Raw genomic sequence first — 21,692 nt, forward strand, 5'->3', positions numbered from 1 at the left:
TCTGTGCTGGGCTTTCTGCCAAGGCCTCGGCCTTGAAGATAAGATAGAAGGCCTGTATTGACTCCTTTCCAATTAACACAAAACTGCTTTTAACTTCTTTCTCTTTTTTCTCCCTCTTTTCCGAACTACTCTTGGGAAAGGGGGGGGGAGAGAGGGGAGAGCGGAGGTGGGGAACCCCTCGGCAAGGGGGGCTACTCTCATTTCTGTGTTACTTTATTGTATATCTTTGTATATATTGTAGATATTGTAAATTTGTAAATATTCCCCTGCAAATCCTACACTGCTTTGTAAATATAGCTCCACTGCTTTGCTAATTCAGCTTGTGAGTTTTTTTTCCTTTCCCTTCAAGTTTCTTTCCCTTTACCTTACAAGGGGGAAGGGAGGAGGCTTCTTGGCCTTACCCTTCCACCCACCACAGGCGGCCAGGAAGGCCAAGGGCATCCTAAGGTGGATTAGATGGTCTGTGGTTAGTAGGTTGAGGGAGGTTCTCCTCCCTCTCTACTCTGCCCTGGTGAGGCCACATCTGGAATATTGTGTCCAGTTCTGGGCCCCTCAGTTCAGGAAGGACCTCAGGGAACTGCTTGAGAGAGTCCAGTGTAGAACCACAAAAATGATGAAGGGAATGGAACATTATCCTTATGGGGAGAGACTGAAGGAGCAGAGGGCTCTTAGCTTGGAGGAGCCTGAGAGGTGACCTCATTGCTGTTGATCAAGATATGCAGGGTGAGTGCCCAGAGGCTGGAGCCAGGCTTTGCTGGGTGATGCCCAATGCCAGCACAAGAGGCAGTGGTGGAAGTTGAGGCAGAGGAAGTGCCATGGAAACAGGAGGAAGAATTATTTTACTGTGAGGGTGACAGAGCCCTGAAACAGGCTGCCCAAGGGGGAATGTGGAGTCTCCCTCTCTGGAGATATCCAAGACCTGCTGTGACTGTTTGAGGCTGTGCCTTTAAGAAAGAGACAGTGCTGGGACACTATGGCTGAATGTTTTGGAATATTAATGAAAGCAATCAGATATTCTAAACTAATTTCTTTGGTGGATTGGTAAAAATGCAGTTTTAAGCTTAGGTGCAGCTAGGACTTTCCTCAGTTCGCTCCTTTCCTTTCCCCTTTCCAGCTTGTCTGCTTCTGGGCTTCCTGCCAGACTGACCTTGGACAGATAAGCAACTAAGGCCTACTAATATTCTTTGCTTTAATTAATAACTGCTTTTTTTCTCTCTTTCTAACCCTCTTTGGGGAAAAAGGGGAGATAAGGGGGTACAGGGGGGGAACCCTCCTCCAGAGGAGGGAATTTCGTTCCTGTATTATTGTTTCTTTTTTGTTTTGCCATATATTTCTGTGTATATATTGTAAATACTGTAAATTGTGTATATATCCTGCATTTCCCAAAATTGCTTGTAAATATAGCATTTTCCCTTTGCTCTTCCAGCTGGCTAGCTGTGGTTTCTTTCTTCCTCTTTATGTGGGGGGAGAAGGCTGAGCCCTTCTCTCAAACCCACCATGCCTGCCTGGATGTGTTCCTGTGTGACCTGCCCTAGGTGACCCTGCTCTGGCAGCAGGGGTGTACTGGATGAGCTTTTGAGGTCCCTTCCAGCCCTTCACATTCTGTGATTGTGTGATTCCCACAGGAATTGTTTATTTTGCAGCTGAATGAATCGAGTCCTGGCAGCCAGGTTGAATGAATGGGCTTTCAGCTCAGAGTAGGTTTTCAGGTCTGAAGCCCTGCAACCTCATCTGTGAGACCTGGAGCACTAAGAACTTGTATAGACATGTAGCTTTTCCTTCTGCCTGAGGCAGGTGCCCTTCTCAAATCTACGCAAGCAGGAATAAGCACGGCCTGGCACCCTGGGGTATTCCTGACTTAATGAGGGAGCTGCTGCAGCTTCTTCAGGGAAAATAACCAGCAACGCAGCGGGAGACACTGCAATGAATGGGGTCAAACTCGCATCTGCCCGCGGCTCTGCAGAATTCTGAGGGATGTGGCAGGAGAAGGCGCCCCGCATGCCTCTGCCCGGGCAGAGCGGGAACACCCTGCCCACTGCCGCCATGGCAGACGGCTTCCGGCCCGCCACCTCCCTCACTCAACATGGCCGCTAAAGCCAAGCAGTCCAGCGCGTTGAGGCTGTGGCGGCCATGTTGCTGTCGGGCAGCAGGGCCCTGCCAGGCTGTACCATTCAGCTGCGGCAGAAAGGGAGAGAAGAGGGGAGGGGGCAGGGGTGGCTTCGCCCAGGGCGGGCTCCCAGGCGGGAGGAGCGTGGCTTAGGCGGGAGCGGGGTGGCCCGGCCCGCCTGGCAGGGTAAGGCTGGGCAGGGACGCTGAGGGGCTGGGTAGTGGGGAGAAGCCCTGGGAGCTACTGGGGAGGACCCTGAGGAGGGTGGGATGGGAGCCTGGTTGCTGCCAGCCCTGCCCCGCCCTGCCCCGCCCTGCCCCATGGGGCGGGAGGGTGCTCACTGTCCTTGGGGCACAACCTCGACGCCTCTCGGGCAGGCATGGCAGGGGCGAGGCATCGCCCGTGGGCAGTCCATGGGGGGGGTGGCGGCATATCCCTTGTGCGGGTGATGGGTGACATCTGGCCTGTCCCAGGTCTCAGCCCTGCTGTGGGACGAAGGTCATGCCGTGAGGAGATGCGCTGCTGCCAAACACAGGCGACAGTGGCTTTGGTGTCTGGAGTCCTTGCAGGGGCTGTGGGGCTTTCTGGATGCTGCAGGCCTCTACACACCTAGGAATGTGCTGGGCACACAAACGATGAGAGCCAGAAGATGATCACAGCTGTGTTTTGTAGTGGTTTAAGGAACAGCACTGCGAGGTACCTTTTGGATAGGGTTGGGAGTTGTGAGAAACTGGTTATAATATTTGGCTTTCGCAAGGGGAATTACTGGGGACCGGGCGGCCCGATCGTTGGCCTGGATCGTTGGGCTGATGGTCTGTATTGTGTGGGGTATTGGGAGAGAAAGGGGAGGTGCCAACAGGTCTAAAGACTGGCCAGGTCAAAAGTGCAGGTTTTGTCAGTCCTGATGGAGAGGGGTGGGAGCGTGCTGGGGAATATATGAATATGTACGTTTTAATATATTAATATGTATGTTTGCCATCTATATCAGTTCACCTCGTGTTGTTGGGGTACGCCTCTAGCAAACTCGCTATGCGCCCAGCGCTGTGTTGCCTTTATTTTATAATAAACTGGTTATAAATTTTCAGCAGTGAGTTCGTTTCTCACAATTTGGTGATCCGACGTGATTACCCTGCCTGGGACGACTTCACGGACCCTTTGGAAGGGGGGGCGCCCCCGCCGATTTCGGTGGCCCGGAAGAGGGATCCTGGAAGCCTCTCAGAACACGGGTAGATTCAGCCAAAAGTTGTAAGATAAAGGCAAGGGAAGGAGCTCCCAACTGTCGCGACTGCCTGTAATTCTAGTGCACAAAGACCCAGGCAAGAAAAGGGCTGTAAGTATTGTCCGGTTGGGCGGGCCACAGGGCCCCGCTCCGGCTCCGGCTGCGGCCTCTCAGCTGCGTGGCGGCCGCCGAGGGCGAGGCGCCGGCCAGGAGCCGGCTGAGCCTGGCCCGGCCACTGGCGCAGGATGAGGGGGGGGCGGCGGCGCCCCCGCTGCGGGCGGTGGGCACAGAGGGGGCAGAGCACTGAGCACCGGTGCGGGGGGGGGGGGCGGCATTTTTTTTTTTAGACAGGTTGATGATGGTCTCTTCTCCCAGGCACCCAGTACCAGAACAAGAGGACACAGTCTCAGGCTGCGCCAGGGGAGGTTCAGGTTGGATGTTAGGAAGAAGTTCTATACAGAAAGAGTGATTGCGCTATGGAATGGGCTGCCCGGGGAGGTGGTGGAGTCGCCGTCATTGAAGGTGTTCAGAAGGAGACTTGATGGGGTGCTTGGTGCCATGGGTTAGCTGTTTGGGTGGGTTGGATTGATTGATGGGTTGGACACGATCTTGAAGGTCTCTTCCTACTGCAAGAAGGGGCCGCTTTAACAACCAATGTGATCAGCGGAATCCAACTTTATTGAGCATCAGACACATCTTATATACAGTTTGCTATAATTATGCCCACTTGGCAACATACTATTGGTTGCTCTCTAAAAGGTTACATCATTGTTTTCACAACTCTGTGGAATTCTTCTATCCGGCCTAATTGCTCTCTTCCCCGGATCTCGCCTCCTCCTTATCTTGCTTGCCTCCCATCTCAGGGGCAGCTGGGCTTCAGCATACCAAGCAATCAGCACTTTCTCACATCTCTTACGGCGCCACTATATTATCAACAGAGAATTCTTCAAGGCCTGAATTGCACAGGCGTTCCTGGGACCCAAGGCCCCTCTTGCTCAAAACAAACCCCAACAAATTCCCCCGGTTTTCTTTTGTGCAAGTAAGGCCTTGGAGGTTATTCTTTGAACACTTTGCATAATACAATTATAAACTGTTGCAAGAAGGGGCCGCTACAACGACCAATGTGATCAGCGGAATCCAACTTTATTGAGCATCAGACACATCTTATATACAGTTTAGTATAACTATGCCTACTTGGTAACATACTATTGGTTACAGATTACATGTCAACCCCACCTCTTGCAGTTTTAACATCCTACTTCAGCAGGCCACACACATCTTGTTTGGGTAAGCCCCCTACTTGTTTTACGACCCTCACGATTACATGACTACAGTGCCCTTGTGACACTTCGTGATAATTCAGCTACATCCATCATGTTCTGTGGCATTCCTTATCTTGGCAGGGCACCAGGCAGTCCTGCAGGTATCCCTTATCTTATCAAAAGGCCAGATGATCCTGCAGGCCTCTTTCCTTTGCCCATTGTACCACAATTCCCCTGTTTTCTTTAACAACTAGAAAAGATTCAGTAAAATGATCAAACTGTTTCATTACACATCTAAATATTATTCGTGCAGCTATAATAATAATAATAAACAAAAAGCGCAATGCTTCCTTGGCCAACCCTTTCGTATTTTGATGAAAGGTCATATGTGCTTCTCAGGCCTTTACTGAGGCTGAGACTGGTACAGATAAGGATACCAATTTATCTGCTCGAACGTTTCCTTCTCCCAGGCCAACATCAAACTTATGACTTCTATATGCAAAATACAATATGATGCTGACCCACATCTTATGGCTTGTTGTAACCTCAACATCAACTCATATAATCTTATTTGTTACATCTTTAATCAGGGCATCCTCTATCCGTTGTACAACCCCTGTAACATACATGGAATCTGACACTATTATTAAGAGGTTGGCTCATCCAATGCTGTAATTCCCACAACACTGCCAACAATTCCAAAGTTTGAAGTGAGTCCTGTGTTTCTGCCTCTAACATCACATGTCTCCTCTGGTTAATATTCTTGTCTTGCCAAGTCACTGCAGCTTTTCGGGAACGCTTCCCTGCATCTGTAAATACTGTCAGAGCACCCACAATTGGTTACTCCTTATATTTTGGTATACCAATCCACGATTGCTGCGACATCCAGCCTAAAATCTTATCTTGCAAAGGTGCAGTCTTAATGAGAGCACCTTCAAAAATTGTTTGAAAAATGGTATGTTGTGGTTGTAAGGATGGAAAGACCCATTCCAATACTCAGGTCTGTACACTCTCCTGACCTCTTTTCCCCCGTTTTCTTTAAAGCTTGAGTCAAGGACCCCGTAAGGTGTTTTGTTTCTGCTAAGGAAAGGTACTGGGTCCTATTAATGCTCACCGTTGGCCTAATGCTGTTTCTTTTTATTTCAAGTTTCTCCTAGCTAAAACGTCCATAATTCTTACATCCTCTCTAAATTTTGTTAAATCACATATAAAATGAAGATTTGAGAACATAGTATGCTTTAACTATTCTTTCTTATAACATAATACCTGAATTCCCCTCTTTTTTTTTTATAACCTAACATTAAAATGTATTTTGTGCTATAATTGATTTTGACTTTTCCTATAACTATTTAAAATTACAACAAACTGATGAGTTAACATTTAAATCCATATAAACATTTTCTCTAATCATACAATCATTGAACAATTATGATATACAGCCCTAAGTATTAAACAATTCTTTAAACTAATCATTATTATCAATCTGCAAATGTGTTACTCTCTATTCCAGTTCTTGAACATGCTTATGCATTGAGACTAAGTGATCTAACAGATTCATACAACACAATTAAAACAATAATATAGGACATAAACCCTTTTGCTAGTTATGGCCTTGATTTCAACATGCGTCACAGCATGCTCCAACCGGTTGTCCATTAATCTTAATGGGACCTTTTACATCATTTAAAATCTTTTGTGGTCTATTGTCCAACAAGGTACAAGGCTTAAGTTGAACTAATAACAATGTTTTAACAAAGCTGGCATAATACCTGGTCAAAGATAACAGACATTGTAAAAAAGAAATTTAGATCTTAATAGTTTCGATCTTTGCATTTCACTCCTCTTACTAACAAAAAATACTTGATTATGCCTTAACACATTGCAAAGATTAAAACGTAAATGCAATCCTTAACACTGTTTTACAATCTGCTTTAGGGGTATGTTGCATTTTTATTTTCTCTAGGATAGTCAAAAATCATAAATTGTTTAATAGCAGCAAGATTTCTTTAATCTGTAAAGGTAGATCTGGCCAGGCTCTAGCTTCACAGACAGAAAACTTGCAGGCAAACAGCAAGAGCAAAAGAGCTTCATTGCTTTGCCTAATAGCCTTTTTGCTCATCCTAATAATGCTAATCTCTTATTGATACCATTATATATATATAATCCTTAAAAAAAAACTATTACAAATACAAAATAAGACCAAAAATCTCATTCCATAATATACCTATAACAAACCCTTAACTTATGCTAATACCAAAAATCCTTAAAACCTTAAAAAACTATGTTAAAATTAATCCATCAAATCAGTGTCTAAAAAGAAATGAAATTGTTACATTAACTAAAAAACACTTTCCAAAAATTAAAACCTGTTTATACATTCCTTAACTATATTACATGGAGCTCCTTTGAAAAGCCTATAGGCACACAATTAGAAAAAAGGTTCGAACCAAAAGAAAATCATACAATATAAACTCATTACAAAGTACTTACACCTTACTGCAATTACTATGTACCAAGTACCTGTAAATACCAAATGCTTACTTATTTATTATGCTTATTAGAAAAACTTAACAAAACTCGTAAATAACAAATCTCTGAAAGACATTACAATCAGAAATGACAAAATGAGTACTGTTGCTTTAAATCAGAGCAGAGTAGTGCGGCTAAAGCCGCTTCGGGGGAAAGGGGCGGGGGCTGCTGCCGTGGCCGCGGCTGGGTCGCTGCTCCTGTCGGTGCTGTCGGTGTCGGTGGTGCGTCAGCCGGTACGGCCTTGGTCGGAGCCGTCGGTATCCGCGGGGATCGTCAGGGCTCGCGGGAGGAGTGCGGCCATAAGAAAGCCGTAATTGCGAGCCTCCAAGCGCTCCATTTTTTCTAAGAGGGGCCGTAAAGCAAAGTCGGCGCTGTTTGAATTCCTCGCTGCCGATGTTGTCTTCCGAATCCGGGCCCTCGCTGGCGATGTCAGAGGAAGGTGTTGATAAAAGGGGTCGAACACACTGAGCCGCCTTTTTTCGGCTTTTTCCCCGCTGTGTGCAAACGGCAGTGGTGACGACTGGTAAACGGTGTGGTCGCCGCAAGATGTATCGGGGGCGGCCCCGGTCGATCGGTCGATAGTTCTCAAACACATCTTTCAGCTGCAACTCAGATACACCTGGCGCTGCATCTCGTCCTGACAAAGTTGCTCTAACTGCAGCAGCCATTCGCTGTTCCAGTTCATAGGTTTTAACACAGTTCATGCATTCTCGCCACGGCTTTTGCAGCTTGATGGTAACCCAGTCCCACAGTTTGTCAAAAAGCTTATCTCCTAACTTACGCCATTCTCCTTCTTCATCTCCCTCCTCGTGTAAATGCTCTGCAACCCTTCTCCAATAATCTCTGTTTCTTTGTCCTAAATCATCGTTAACCTCTTCCCTTTTCACTTCCTTTGTCTCCACAACTTCTTCACCCTTCGGCAATTCAGAAGAGTGAGGCGATGGAGGAAATTCCTCCTCTGCATATTCTAACATGGGTACTAACTCCCTTTTCTTTAAAAAATTTAACTTACACTGTCGCTTTTCTAAAAAGCATTTAAATAAATCATACGCTGCCTGCCTATCCATATCCGTATTTAAACTTTAATACCTGTGCGCACAGTCCTCGTTTAAGCAGTTCCCGGCTCTACAGCGTCTTCGGCTTCAAGGCTGTCTTCCCTTTTCTTGCAGCCTCCGGTACTGCTATCCCGGGCCGGCCGTCTTCTTGCCTCCAGGCTTACTCCGAATCTCCCAAGTCCCAAAGAACTTCTTAGATCCTAGCCTTTGTCTTCATTAGCTTGCCCGCATTCTCCACCATTAGTTGCAAGAAGGGGCCGCTACAACGACCAATGTGATCAGCGGAATCCAACTTTATTGAGCATCAGACACATCTTATATACAGTTTAGTATAACTATGCCTACTTGGTAACATACTATTGGTTACAGATTACATGTCAACCCCACCTCTTGCAGTTTTAACATCCTACTTCAGCAGGCCACACACATCTTGTTTGGGTAAGCCCCCTACTTGTTTTACGACCCTCACGATTACATGACTACAGTGCCCTTGTGACACTTCGTGATAATTCAGCTACATCCATCATGTTCTGTGGCATTCCTTATCTTGGCAGGGCACCAGGCAGTCCTGCAGGTATCCCTTATCTTATCAAAAGGCCAGATGATCCTGCAGGCCTCTTTCCTTTGCCCATTGTACCACAATAAACAAGTTTGACAATAATCAAAATTAGTACAATAATGCCTAAGAACCTTAAAACTTACTACTATAATTAACAAACATATTTACATTAAGTCTGGGTATCCCTATCAGACACGTCTGAAAAAGTTCAATCAATTCATTATTACCTGTTATGTTGCATCTTTATTTTCTCTAGGATGGTAAAAAATCATAATTTGTTTAAGGGTAGCAAGATTTCTTTAATCTGTAAAGGTAGATCTGGCCAGGCTCTAGCTTCACAGACAGAAAACTTGCAGGCAATCAGCAAGAGCAAAAGAGCTTCATTGCTTTGCCCAATATAAAAATTACCCACAATAATGTGTTTTTGCTCATCCTAGTAATACTGATCTCTTATTGGTACCATTAAAAAAAAACCTTTTTTTTTTTTTTTTGCTATGGGATACTCTCTCTCTCTTGCTTATTAGAACGTCAGACAAGCTTATGTACAGTTTCAGCTAATTATGCCTACTAGCCATTATCTTACTGGCACATAACTGACGTCGACTCCTCCTCTTGCAGTTTACACACCCTGGCACAGCTGATCACAAGTTTCTGCTTATCAGTTCTTCGGGGCTCTCCAGAGCTCTCAGGGTCGTAAACAACTCAAGGGTTATTCTCAGCTTTCAGGGTTACACTAGTTCAATCAAGTCTCTGGTAGTCCGAGCACGGGTTCGATGCTTCTGCAGGTCATGTTCTGAGAAGTCTGTTGCTGTATCGGGACCCTTCTGAGCGATCCATTCCTCCACAATAATTCCCCCGTTTTCTTTAACAACTACAAAGCTTCCTGATAACTTATTAATCCTATTCATAATACAATTATAAACAATCTTAACAACAATAATAACAATTACCACAATAATCAATATTCTAACAGCTTCCTTAATAATCGGCAGGAATATACCCGCCCAAGAACCCAATAATGCCTTTAACCACATATCAATTACATTATCATCTTGCTTGATCTTTTTGGTATGTTCTTTTAGCCAATCTATTTCCTTATGGATTGACAAACTATGATCTGACAAATTAAAGCAACACATACCTTCTACATCTTCACAACCATGCCCCTGGGCCAAAAGCAAAAAATCTATAGCTGCTCTATTTTGCAATAACGCATGCCTCATGCTATCTTGGTCCATCAGTAATTCCTGCAATACAACATTCGTTACGTTGGCTTGCTTGACAGACCAACAAGCTAATTTTTCTATCTGTCTTAATGCTTGTGCAGCAGCAACTCCTGGCGCTAATATCGATGCAAACGCGTTTGCTGGCTTGGACCATAATTCCACTTCATCCTTACAATTTTTACCTAAGGTTTTTAAGCTTCTTTTTGTTCGTTTTTCTTGGCTAACATTCAACCATTGCCGATAGCTCGGAGCCATTAAGGTCAAACGGCCTAAGTAACATGGTCCCCCAAATATGTTAGCAGGAACTCCCTGCCAAGCTCGTGCTCCACATATCAAAAATATGCCTGGTGGTAATGCCTTTGCCGTATTGTTGTTCCATAAGGACCGTTTGCCATTAATCCCATATGCTCCTAGTGGTTTACTTTGACCAAACCCACAAAAATCCCCAGTAGCATTATAATCTGCTAACTCTTTGGGTGTCAAGTCCATCCAGCCTTTACTTGATAATGATTTAACATATTAGAATAACCTTTATTAGAATAAACCAAACCAGGTTGGAAGAGACCTTCAAGATCATCGTGTCCAACCCATCAACCAATCCAACCCACCCAAACAGCTAACCCATGGCACCAAGCACCCCATCAAGTCTCCTTCAGAACACCTTCAATGACGGCGACTCCACCACCTCCCCGGGCAACCCATTCCATAGCGCAATCACTCTTTCTGTATAGAACTTCTTCCTAATATCTAACCTGAACCTCCCCTGGCGCAGCCTGAGACTGTGTCCTCTTGTTCTGATACTGGGTGCCTGGGAGAAGAGACCATCATCAGCCTGTCTACAACCTCCTTTCAGGTAGTTGTAGAGAGTGATAAGGTCACCCCTGAGTCTCCTCTTCTCCAGGCTAAGCAGCCCCAGCTCCCTCAGCCTCTCCTCGTAGGGCTTGTGTTCCAAACCCCTCACCAACTTTGTTGCTCTTCTCTGGACTCGTTCCAGCAAGTCAACATCCTTCCTAAACTGAGGGGCCCAGAACTGGACACAGTACTCGAGGTGTGGCCTAACCAGTGCAGTGTACAGGGGCAGAATGACCTCCCTGCTCCTGCTGGCCACACTGTTCTTGATGCAGGCCAGGATGCCATTGGCCCTCTTGGCTGCCTGGGCACACTGCAGGCTCATGTTAAGCCTACCATCAACCAGCACCCCCAGGTCCCTCTCTGCCTGGCTGCTCTCCAGCCACTCTGACCCCAGCCTGTAGCACTGCATGGGGTTGTTGTGGCCAATGTGCAGAACCCGGCACTTGGATGTGTTAAATCTCATGCCGTTGGATTCTGCCCATCTGTCCAGCCTGTCGAGGTCCCTCTGCAGAGCCTCTCTACCCTCCAGCAGATCAACTCTTGCCCCCAGCTTGGTGTCGTCAGCAAATTTACTGATGATGGACTCAATGCCCTCATCCAGGTCATCAATAAAGATGTTAAAGAGCACAGGGCCCAGCACTGATCCTTGGGGCACACCACTAGTGACTGGCTGCCAGCTGGATGTGGCACCATTCACCACCACTCTCTGGGCTCGGCCCTCCAGCCAGTTCCTAACCCATCGCAGTGTGCTCCCGTCCAAGCCATGGGCTGACAGCTTGGCCAGCAGTTTGCTATGGGGGACGGTGTCAAAGGCCTTGCTGAGGTCCAGGTAGACTACATCCACAGGCCTCCCCACATCCACCAGGCGGGTCACCTGATCATAGAAGGAGATCAGGTTGGTCAGGCAGGACCTGCCCTTCCTAAATCCATGCTGGCTGAGCCTGATCCCTTGGCCATCCTCTAAGTGCTGTGTTATTGCACTCAGGATGACTTGTTCCATGATCTTGCCTGGCACTGAGGTCAGGCTGACAGGCCTGTAATTCCCTGGCTCATCCAACCGGCCCTTCTTATGGATGGGCACCACGTTGGCCAGCTTCCAGTCTTCTGGGACCTCGCCAGTGAGCCAGGACTGCTGGAAAATTATGGAGAGTGGCTTGGCCAGCTCATCTGCCAGCTCTCTCAGCACCCTAGGATGATTCCCATCTGGTCCCATGGACTTGTGGGGATCCAAGCTGCTAAGGAGAGTTCCAACTACCGCCTCATGGAACATAGGGAAACTGTGCAGCTCCCTGGCCCCTTCTGCTAGCTCTGCAGGCCAGCTGTCAGGAAGACGTTCTGCCCTTCTAGTAAAAATTGAGGCAAAGAAGGTGTTAAGTATCTCTGCCTTTTCCTTATCCTTGGTTACAATGTTCCCCTCCGTATCCACCAAGGAGTGGAGGTTTTCCTTCCCCTTCCTCTTGCTATTAATGTATTTATAGAAGGACTTTTTGTTGTCCTTCACAGTAGAGGCCAGTTTAAGCTCCAAGTGTGCTTTTGCCTCCCTAATTCTCTTCCTACAAGACCTAGCAACATCCATAATCATTCTGTGGGTTGCCTCCCCTCGCTTCCAAAGGTGATACCCCCTCTTTTTTTCCCTCAGTTCCATTAAAAGTTCATGAACCATCCAGGCTGGCCGTCTGCCCCGGCGGCTCATCTTCTGGCACACTGGCACAGCCTGTCCCTGAGCCTTCAACAATTCTTCATTGAAGTAGGTCCAGCTCTCCTGGACCCCTTTGTTTTTAAGGGCTTTATCCCAAGGAACCCTCTGAATTAGTTCCTTGAGTAACCCAAAGTCTGCCCTCCGGAAGTCCAGAGTGGAGGTCTTCTTCCTGCCCCTCTTGGCTTGACCAAAAACCGAGAATTCAATTATCTCGTGGTCACTGGACCCCAAACACCCTCCAACCACCACATCACCCACCAGTCCTTCCCTGTTGGTGAAGAGGAGGTCAAGCATTGCCTTGCCCCTGGTAGGCTCTCGCAGCACCTGGGATAAGAAGCTGTCCTCCATGCATTCTAAAAACCTTCTAGACTGTCTCCTCTCTGCCGTGTTGAGTTCCCAGCAGATGTCAGGCAGGTTGAAGTCGCCCATGAGAACAAGGTCCGGAGATCTTGAGACAGCCCTAAGCTGCCTATAGAATGCTTCGTCAACATCTTCCTCCTGGTTGGGTGGTCTATAACAGACTCCAACCAGGGTGTCTGCCCTGCTGGTCTTCCCTCTAATTCTTATCCACAAGCATTCAACCCGATCGTCCCTAATCTCCATCTCAATGGCATCTAGTGCCTTCCTGATGTAAAGGGCCACCCCTCCACCCCTTCTTCCTCGCCTGTCTCTCCTGAAGAGCTTGTAACCGTCAATTGCAGCGCTCCAGTCGTGTGAGTCGTCCCACCACGTCTCTGTGATGGCAACTATATCATAATTTTCCTGCTGCATCAAGGCTTCCAGCTCCTCCTGTTTGTTACCCATGCTTCGTGCATTAGTGTACATGCACTTCAGCTGGGCTGCTGGTTTCACCTCCGACTCTAGCTTGTCGCCCCCAGACTCTTGTCTGAGAGGACTCTTTTTAGCCCCTTCCCCCTTCGAAACTAGTTTAAAGCCCTGTCGATGAGACCCGCCAATTCCCTACCCAGGATCTTTTTATCTTTGGGGGACAGTCCGTTCTCATATACAGTGATCTTTCCCCTTCTCTGGGACAGATGTACTCTATCTGTTGCCAGCTGGTCTGGTGCAGTGGAAAGTTTCCCAATATCAAAAAACCCAAAATTCTTTTGACTGCACCAGCCTCTAAGCCATTTGTTAACTATAGCTGCTGACCTGTTCCTTACTGTATTCCCTCCTGCAGTTAAGGGTATTGATGAAAAAATTATTTGTGCCCCTGACCCCTCAACCAGGTCTCCCAGGGCCCTGAAGTCATCTTTGATAGCCCTGGGAGTTCTGGTTGCAACATCATCATTCCCTAACTGCATAACTAGTAAGGGGTAGTAGTCAGAGGGCTGTACCAGTTTAGGCAGCCTACTGGTAACATCATTAACTTGGGCTCCTGGCAGACAACAGAGTTCCCTATGAGATGGGTCAGGCCGACATATAGGGCCCTCCATTCCCCTCAGAAGGGAATCACCAATAACAATTACCCTCCTCTTTTTATTGAGGGAACAGGTCCTGATGCCAGCAGAAGACTGTTTGACCTTAGGCTGCTTTGCCTTAGGCTGTTTAATCTTAGGCTGCTTAGCCTTAGGGAGAACCCCAGATGGTGTGTCCTCCGGCATCAGGACCACCTCACCCTCAATTTCCAGTGCTCCATATCTGTTTTCTAAGAGCAGCGGGGAAGGTGAGGGGAGGCAAGGAGGTTTAACTTTGTGTCTGTGCTGGGTTGAGGCAGCCCCCTTCCCCACCCCTGACAAACAATAAACACTCAGACAAACGGATTGCAAAAGTGATGGAAAGTTTAAATAGAAAGCAGTGAACTTTTACAGAAAAGCAAAAGCATAGTGACAAAGAAAGATCCCAAAACAGACCCAGAGAGATCCCATCCCCACCTGAGGGTACACCCGAGACCCCCAGGGCTCCTTCTTCCCCCTCCCATTGCTAGGCTAGTCTCAGCTGGCCAGATCTGAGACTGCCCATCCCCCCGTGGCCTTGGGCCTAGCCAGGCCCAAAGCCAGGAGACATCTCCCCCAGTTACCGGCTGACGGAGGAGGAAGAAAAGAGAGAGTGCTAGACTCCGCACTGCATCTTATAGTGGTGCAAAGGATTGTGGTATGAAATACTACATAATTTCCTGTGTCCACCCCTCTGGGCTGGACTTCTGGACACAGGAAGTAAACATTGCAGGGGGGCACCCAGCTCAAACTGTAACATACCACCCCTTATTTCATACCACAATCTTTGCACCCAAACACATCATCAAATCAGAAATCTTCCGATGACATGTTCGGCGAAGTCCATATCTTCATCTGGGCGTCCACCCAAACAGTCTCTCATTCAGGCTCTAGTGTCCGTCCATTCCAGTTCTTCTTCCCTCATCTAGTAGAACCTCTCAGCGATGCAGAGTTCACTCTTCTGCGGTGCAAGCTCTTCATGGATCCGTTGGACATCCTGGTCACCTGGAAGGAACCTCACAACTTCTCAACCAAACCTTTATTCCCATCTCTATTTACTCAGCGGCATATTTCCACCCCTGGGGCAAGCCAGTCAGAACAATCAGGCTCTAACTGCTTCTCCACCCCTGCAGGAAAACAGCACGCTGAGCCTTTCACAACCCTGCACGGACCTATCCCAAGCCCAGTGCTGACCGCTTCCAGCCGCGGCCCGAGGCTCTACAGATGCTTGTCACAGTACACCGCCTTCCCGCTAGGCGTTCGCGTACCCAGACGTGACAGCATCCAACAACTTAACCTCCCCTGGCGGAGGGAGGGGCTGCACCACAACCTAGTGAGAAGAGGGGAGGTGGAGCCAGGTGCTCGGCGCCATTTTCGGAACTCGTCCGAAAAAGTCGGGGAAGAGACTAGGGCCGGCCCCGCCGCACCCGAGCGCACGGCCAGGACCGCCGCCGCCGCTCCGAGCGCACAGCCGGTCCCGCCGCCACCGCAGCCCGAGCGCACGGCCAGGACCGCCGGCGCCGCTCCGAGCGCACGGCCGGTCCTGCCGCCGCCGCAGCCCGAGCGCACGGCCAGGACTGCCGTCGCCGCTCCGAGCGCACGGCTGGTCCCGCCCACCTCTGCCGCCGCGGTACAGAATCAAAATCGCCTCCACCCCTCGGGCATTCAAACGTCTCCTCCAGCGAAAGCCATAAGCACGTCCTCAGGGCCCTTGAGAACAGCTTTCAGCTGGAGTCCCCATTCGCCCATAGAGAGCCGAGCTCGCCCGCTCACCGCGGCTGGCCCTACCCCACAGCGAGAGCGGACCTGACTTTGATCTGCTCGCCACTGCTCCTCCCCCACTTCACTCCCTGCCGCTTTTACCGCTCCGCAGAGAATAAAGGTGGGGGAAGGCAGGTCCCGCATTCTCAAGCGGTGCCCCCATTCCGATGGTTAAGAACCACCCCTGCTTGAAATAGCAAGAGAGACTCTCTGCCACCGGTCACGCACCAGGAGTCCCCCTGCAATCCACAAGAACTTAACACAGTCGCCCCAACAACAACACGAGCCCCCAACTGCCAAAAAAACAAAATGACGCCCAGAACTAAATTTAAACTCCCTTATCTTTTGCAATCCGATCTGCAGAGTAGCCACAATAACCAACTCCTACTCCTGGCTGGCTCGCCAAGAATGTAAAGGGGTTGGGGGCAGATCCTCTGCCCATCTTAACCATCCTCTGCTACCAAGAATGTGCTGGGTTGAGGCAGCCCCCTTCCCCACCCCTGGCAACAATAAACACTCAGACAAATGGATTGCAAAAGCGATGGAAAGTTTAAATAGAAAGCAGTGAACTTTTACAGAAAAGCAAAAGCATAGTGACAAAGAAAGATCCCAAAACAGACCCAGAGAGATCCCATCCCCACCTGAGGGTACACCCGAGACCCCCAGGGCTCCTTCTTCCCCCTCCCATTGCTAGGCTAGTCTCAGCTGGCCAGATCTGAGACTGCCCATCCCCCCGTGGCCTTGGGCCTAGCCAGGCCCAAAGCCAGGAGACATCTCCCCCAGTTACCGGCTGACGGAGGAGGAAGAAAAGAGAGAGTGCTAGACTCCGCACTGCATCTTATAGTGGTGCAAAGGATTGTGGTATGAAATACTACATAATTTCCTGTGTCCACCCCTCTGGGCTGGACTTCTGGACACAGGAAGTAAACATTGCAGGGGGGCACCCAGCTCAAACTGTAACAGTGTCTTTTGAGAGTAACCTGCGTCCATTCACCTCTGCTTTTTGAATAACCAGCCTCTGCTGGGGGAGCCTGCAGAGCCTGCTTACTCCGATTCAACTCTTTCCTCTTCTGATTCTGATTCACCTCTTTCCTCCTTTGGTCCATCTCCTTCCTCCTCTGGTTCATCTCTTTCCTACATTTCCTTACATTTCTAAGGCTAGCAAACTTATCCCTCAGTCTGGCCACCGTATTAAGCAGATAGTCAACCTGCTCACACCTTATACAAGAGTTGCCCCCACTACCCTGCGTCTCAAGGGCCAGGCTCCAGCATTCTCTACAGCCAGATACCTGGACAGCTACCTGCTTCTGTTCTACCTCGGTCTGGGTCGACACTGATTTTTTTAGGGAGATTTTGCTGCGAGTTACAACCATGGCTGTCCCTGGCCACAGCACCTACTGCCAATGTAAAAACAAAAACAAAAACAAAACAAAAAAAAATTTAAAAAAAAAAAAAAAGGGCGGCGCGTGAGTGTACAAGAGAACACGGGAGAGCTGCCCGACGAAGTGAACCCCTCGAGCCGCAGCAGAGCCTTTTAAATTCAGCCGCTCCCGCCGCTGGGACCATGAGTCTGACCACGTGAAAGAGCGGCTGCTCCTTCCCTGCGGCAAAACTCGGCAGCGATGGCGATTCCCGCAGCCCGAAAAGGAGAGCAGCGGCTGGTCCCCGGCGGTTGCTGGTCTGGGTGCTGTCTCGAGGAAGCTGCCCGACGAAGTGAACCCCCCGAGCCGCAGCAGAGCCTTTTAAATTCAGCCGCTCCCGCCGCTGGGACCACGAGTCTGACCACGTGAAAGAGCGGCTGCTCCTTCCCTGCGGCAAAACTCGGCAGCGATGGCGATTCCCGCAGCCCGAAAAGGAGAGCAGCGGCTGGTCCCCGGCGGTTGCTGGTCTGGGTGCTGTCTCGAGGAAGCTGCCCGACGAAGTGAACCCCCCGAGCCGCAGCAGAGCCTTTTAAATTCAGCCGCTCCCGCCGCTGGGACCACGAGTCTGACCACGTGAAAGAGCAGCTGCTCCTTCCCTGCGGCAAAACTCGGCAGCGATGGTGATTCCCGCAGCCCGAAAAGGAGAGCAGCGGCTGGTCCCCGGCGGTTGCTGGTCTGGGTGCTGTCTCGAGGAAGCTGCCCGACGAAGTGAACCCCCCGAGCCGCAGCAGAGCCTTTTATTATTTTATTATTGTGCAAAAGCCTTGCTTCTAGCTTGCTGCAACATCTGATTAAACCAATCCCTTAATTGTACATTACCAAACGCGGTTAAATACAGATTAGCTTGGTTCTCCAATTTTTTGCGTTGCTCATAAAACCCCCCAAAATACACACACGTCTGAGACTCATTTTTAACTTTCATTGCTCCTAATAACTCCAACTCTTGAGGGGGCCAAGACAATGCGGTATTTAAGCCTTGTACTAATTTCGCTGTACATTCAGATTCCTTATCAGCCTTTAGACAAACCCCTGTAGAATATGCTGCAAATTGATTCTTAGCATGTCCTAAAAGGATCCCCAGCTGACTGCAGTGATAGACAAAACTCTGATTGTCCTGTCATATTGGCCCAGGTCACCCACATGTTAGTTCTAGGATTTATATCATAAATCGCAGCACATCCTATCAGTTCCATTATCAGCACAATGATTGCCCTCTTCATCTTTCAGGTCGTTGTATTGTCTACCGTCACTGGGTGTTATCGTATTGTCTGCCGTTACTGGGGCTGGTCTTATCCACCGACTCGGGATCCAACGAGGTCCTTCTGCTGTGGACACACAAAAATAACCTCTACCAATAAACAACACATCTACGGGTCCTAACCACTGCCCTGTTTGTTGGTCCCTATAAAGTACTTTCATCTGTATAGACCTTAAACCTCCTTGCTGCTGATGTTTTACTACTGGAGGTATCTCCTCAGATCCAAAGATACACAGATGATTCAACACAAACAACACCCTATTTACCCGAGAAGAGGGTTCTCCTTCCTTGTGCTTTTGTAAATACTGTTTTAATGTCTGATTTGCTCTTTCTATCACTGCCTGTCCCGTTGGAGAATGGGGAATCCCTGTAATGTGCTTGATGTCCCATAACTGCATAAATTCCTGTAAACTCTTACTAACATATGCTGGCCCATTATCTGTCTTAATGGTTTGTGGAACTCCCATTACTGCGAAACATGCTATCAGATGTTTTCTAACATCCTTTGCTTTTTCTCCTGTTAGCGCTGAAGCCCACATCATATGGCTAAAGGTATCTATGGTTACATGTACATACCTCTGCCTGCCAAATTCAGGTACATGAGTAACATCCATTTGCCATATTTCATTGCTTGTCAGACCTCTGGGATTTACTCCTACACCAAGACCCAGTCCTCTATTTATGTGACTACAAATTGGACATGCTTGCACAATAGCTTTAGCCTCAGCATAAGGTATTTGAAAACCTCTCACCAAACCTTTCACATTCTGATGAAACATTCCATGTGACTCTCGGGCTCTAATAAATCTTGGTACTGGTGCAGTCACAGATACCAATCTATCTGCTCTTGCATTCCCCTCTCCTAAACCGTGGGCAAACTTATGGCTTCGAATATGTATGATGCTATACTCTTCAGTCCTCAACTTAACGACCCTTCTTAATTCCCATAACAGTTCCCACAGTCTTTCATTGGCAACTCTTTTGATTGCCGAGTCCTCAATTCTCGCAACAAGCCCCACAACATACATCGAGTCCGAAACCACATTAACAGGCTTCTTTATCCAGTTTCGCAACACCCAAACCACAGCCTTAAGCTCTAGAGTCTGTAGAGAGTCACCCTTCTCCGCAGGTAGCACTCGCTGTCTCCATGTGCGTTCTTCTTTCCATGTTGCTACCGCTGTCATCGATTTCTTGCCGGCATCTGTAAATACTGTTAATGCATTTTTAATTGGCTGTTCCCTAAATTTTGGTTTCTGTATCCATTCATAATTACACATCCAATTCAACACCTTGTTTTTCAGTGGTGCTGCTACAATGTCTGCTCCATTGGCAAGACAAGCCGCTGCCAGGTCATCACAGTTTCCCAAAAACCATTCTAAGTCCTCCTTTTTCAGAGGGACATAAATGGTACTTGGTTCACAACCAGAGATGCTACACAATCTGAGACGACATGTCTTTACCAGATCCGCTAAAATTAAAATTTTTTGTTGTTGTATTGTTCTTTTTGGTTGCAGAGGCGGAAATATCCATTCCAAATCCCTAGTACTCTCCCCCGTTTTCTTTAAATCTTGAGTGAGAGCACCCACTAAGTGTTGTCGTCCCAGAAGTATAGTAACATCTATGGGTACATCAGGATCACGGCGGGATACACAACCGTTAGTAATATGTTGAACAATTTGTTGGATTGCATCATGTTGATCAGTCGATACCACAACCGGTTGTGCAGGGTCAATACCTTTCAATAAGGGTTTTAAGGGTTCCAACATGTCATTAGTAATTCCTGTCACAGGTCTCAACCATTGGATATCTCCCATAAATTTTTGTACGTCATTTAATGTTTTAAGTTCTGTGTGCAATTGCAACTTTTGTGGGCTAATCTGTTGTTCCGTAATTGTCCATCCTAAATATTTAATAGGCATCGTCCTTTGAATCTTTTCTGTGGCTATAAATAGGCCCATAGCTTCTAGACTTTGTTGCAGTTGTTGCATTTGTTGGTTACTAAACTGTTGTTGCTGACATAACAAAATATCGTCCATATAGTGATATATGATTGTGTCAGGCCATGCTGTGCGCAATGGTTGTAATGCCGCTGCAACATATAATTGACACAGGGTCGGCGAATTTTTCATTCCTTGTGGTAACACCAGCCATTCATATCGTGCTGCTGGTGCCTGTCAATTGATCGATGGTAAGGTGAAAGCAAATCGACAAGTATCTTGTGGGTGTAACTTAATGGTGAAAAAACAGTCCTTTAAATCAATCACCAATAAACTCCAAGTGGCTGGTAACATGGATGCACATGGTAAACCGGGTTGTAAAGCGCCCATGGCCCATATTTGTTTATTGATGGCTCGTAAGTCATGTAAAAGCCGGTATTTCCCAGATTTTTTCTTGATCACAAAAATAGGAGTGTTCCATGGGCTAGTGGAACACTTTAAATGCCCTTGCTGTAATTGTTTTTTAACCAACTGGTGGGCAGCTCGAAGACTTTCCTCCTTAAGTGGCCATTGCTTGATCCATATGGCATTATCATTATGCCATTGTAATGCAATCGGGAAAGTCCATGCAGTGACCGCTACTGTACGTTTTTTGTTGTTAAGATAGCGCCTAGTTGACCCAAAATATCTCTGCCCAGCAGCATTTGTACAGGTGAGGGCAAGGGCAAAACAGAACAAACCACAGTCATTGTTTTCCCATCACAAGTCACCCGCAATGGGGGTGAAGTTGCTGCTACTTTTACACCTCCAACACCTGCCAACGAGGCCGTTGCAGTAGTTGTAGGCCACATAGATGGCCAACAAGAATGTGATATTACCGACACATCAGCTCCCGTGTCCATCAGTGCCATAAGACGTATTGTTTCGTCACCATAAGCAACTTTTGCTTTTATCTGTGGCCTTTTGTCCATAGCTGCGGTGAAAAGAGTCAAAGGAGCCGTGGAGGATCCAAAACCCCCATCTCCTCTACTCTGGCGATTATAGGGCTGCAATCCTGCTGCCAGGTGGGGCAATGGAATCAATTGTGCTATTTTACTTTGTGATGGGACAACAAGAGGCGGAAATATTGTCTGTATCATAATCTGAATCTCTCCAGTAAAGTCTGCATCAATCAGTCCTGTTAATACAATAATTCCAGCCATAGAGGCTGATGATCTTCCAATCAATAAGCACCCACACGGCTGTCCATTAATCATGATAGGTCCAAAAACCCCTGTTGCCACTCTTTGCGGCTCTTTGCTGGTTAGTGTCACATCTACTGCGGTCGCCAGGTCCAAGCCGAGGCTCCCTCCTGTGGCTGGTCGGAGCTGT

The 21,692-nt window shown here is 47.9% G+C and overlaps 2 protein-coding genes across 2 annotated transcripts in view; one reads left to right on the forward strand and one right to left on the reverse strand.

The window, feature by feature from the left end:
• Nucleotides 1–2,255: 2,255 nt before the first annotated feature.
• Nucleotides 2,256–21,692, forward strand: part of LOC137443487 (GDNF-inducible zinc finger protein 1-like) — a 31,004-nt gene continuing 11,567 nt past the window's right edge. Inside the window, exon 1 of the mRNA XM_068143252.1 lies at nt 2,256–2,293. The gene's annotated coding sequence lies outside the window, so the exon portion shown is untranslated. The remainder of the gene's footprint in view (nt 2,294–21,692) is intronic.
• LOC137443485 (uncharacterized) lies at nt 4,449–9,272 on the reverse strand. The gene is made up of 2 exons (XM_068143250.1): nt 8,959–9,272; nt 4,449–8,432 (listed from the first exon to the last, which is right to left on the reverse strand). Exon 2 carries the CDS (start codon nt 8,182–8,184, stop codon nt 7,252–7,254), a length of 933 nt encoding a protein of 310 aa, XP_067999351.1. The 5' UTR covers nt 8,185–8,432; nt 8,959–9,272; the 3' UTR covers nt 4,449–7,251.

Source organism: Melanerpes formicivorus, unplaced genomic scaffold (genome assembly GCF_026170545.1).
Source record: "Melanerpes formicivorus ecotype bairdi unplaced genomic scaffold, bMelFor1.0.p_v2 SCAF_9, whole genome shotgun sequence".
Lineage (NCBI taxonomy): Eukaryota > Metazoa > Chordata > Aves > Piciformes > Picidae > Melanerpes > Melanerpes formicivorus.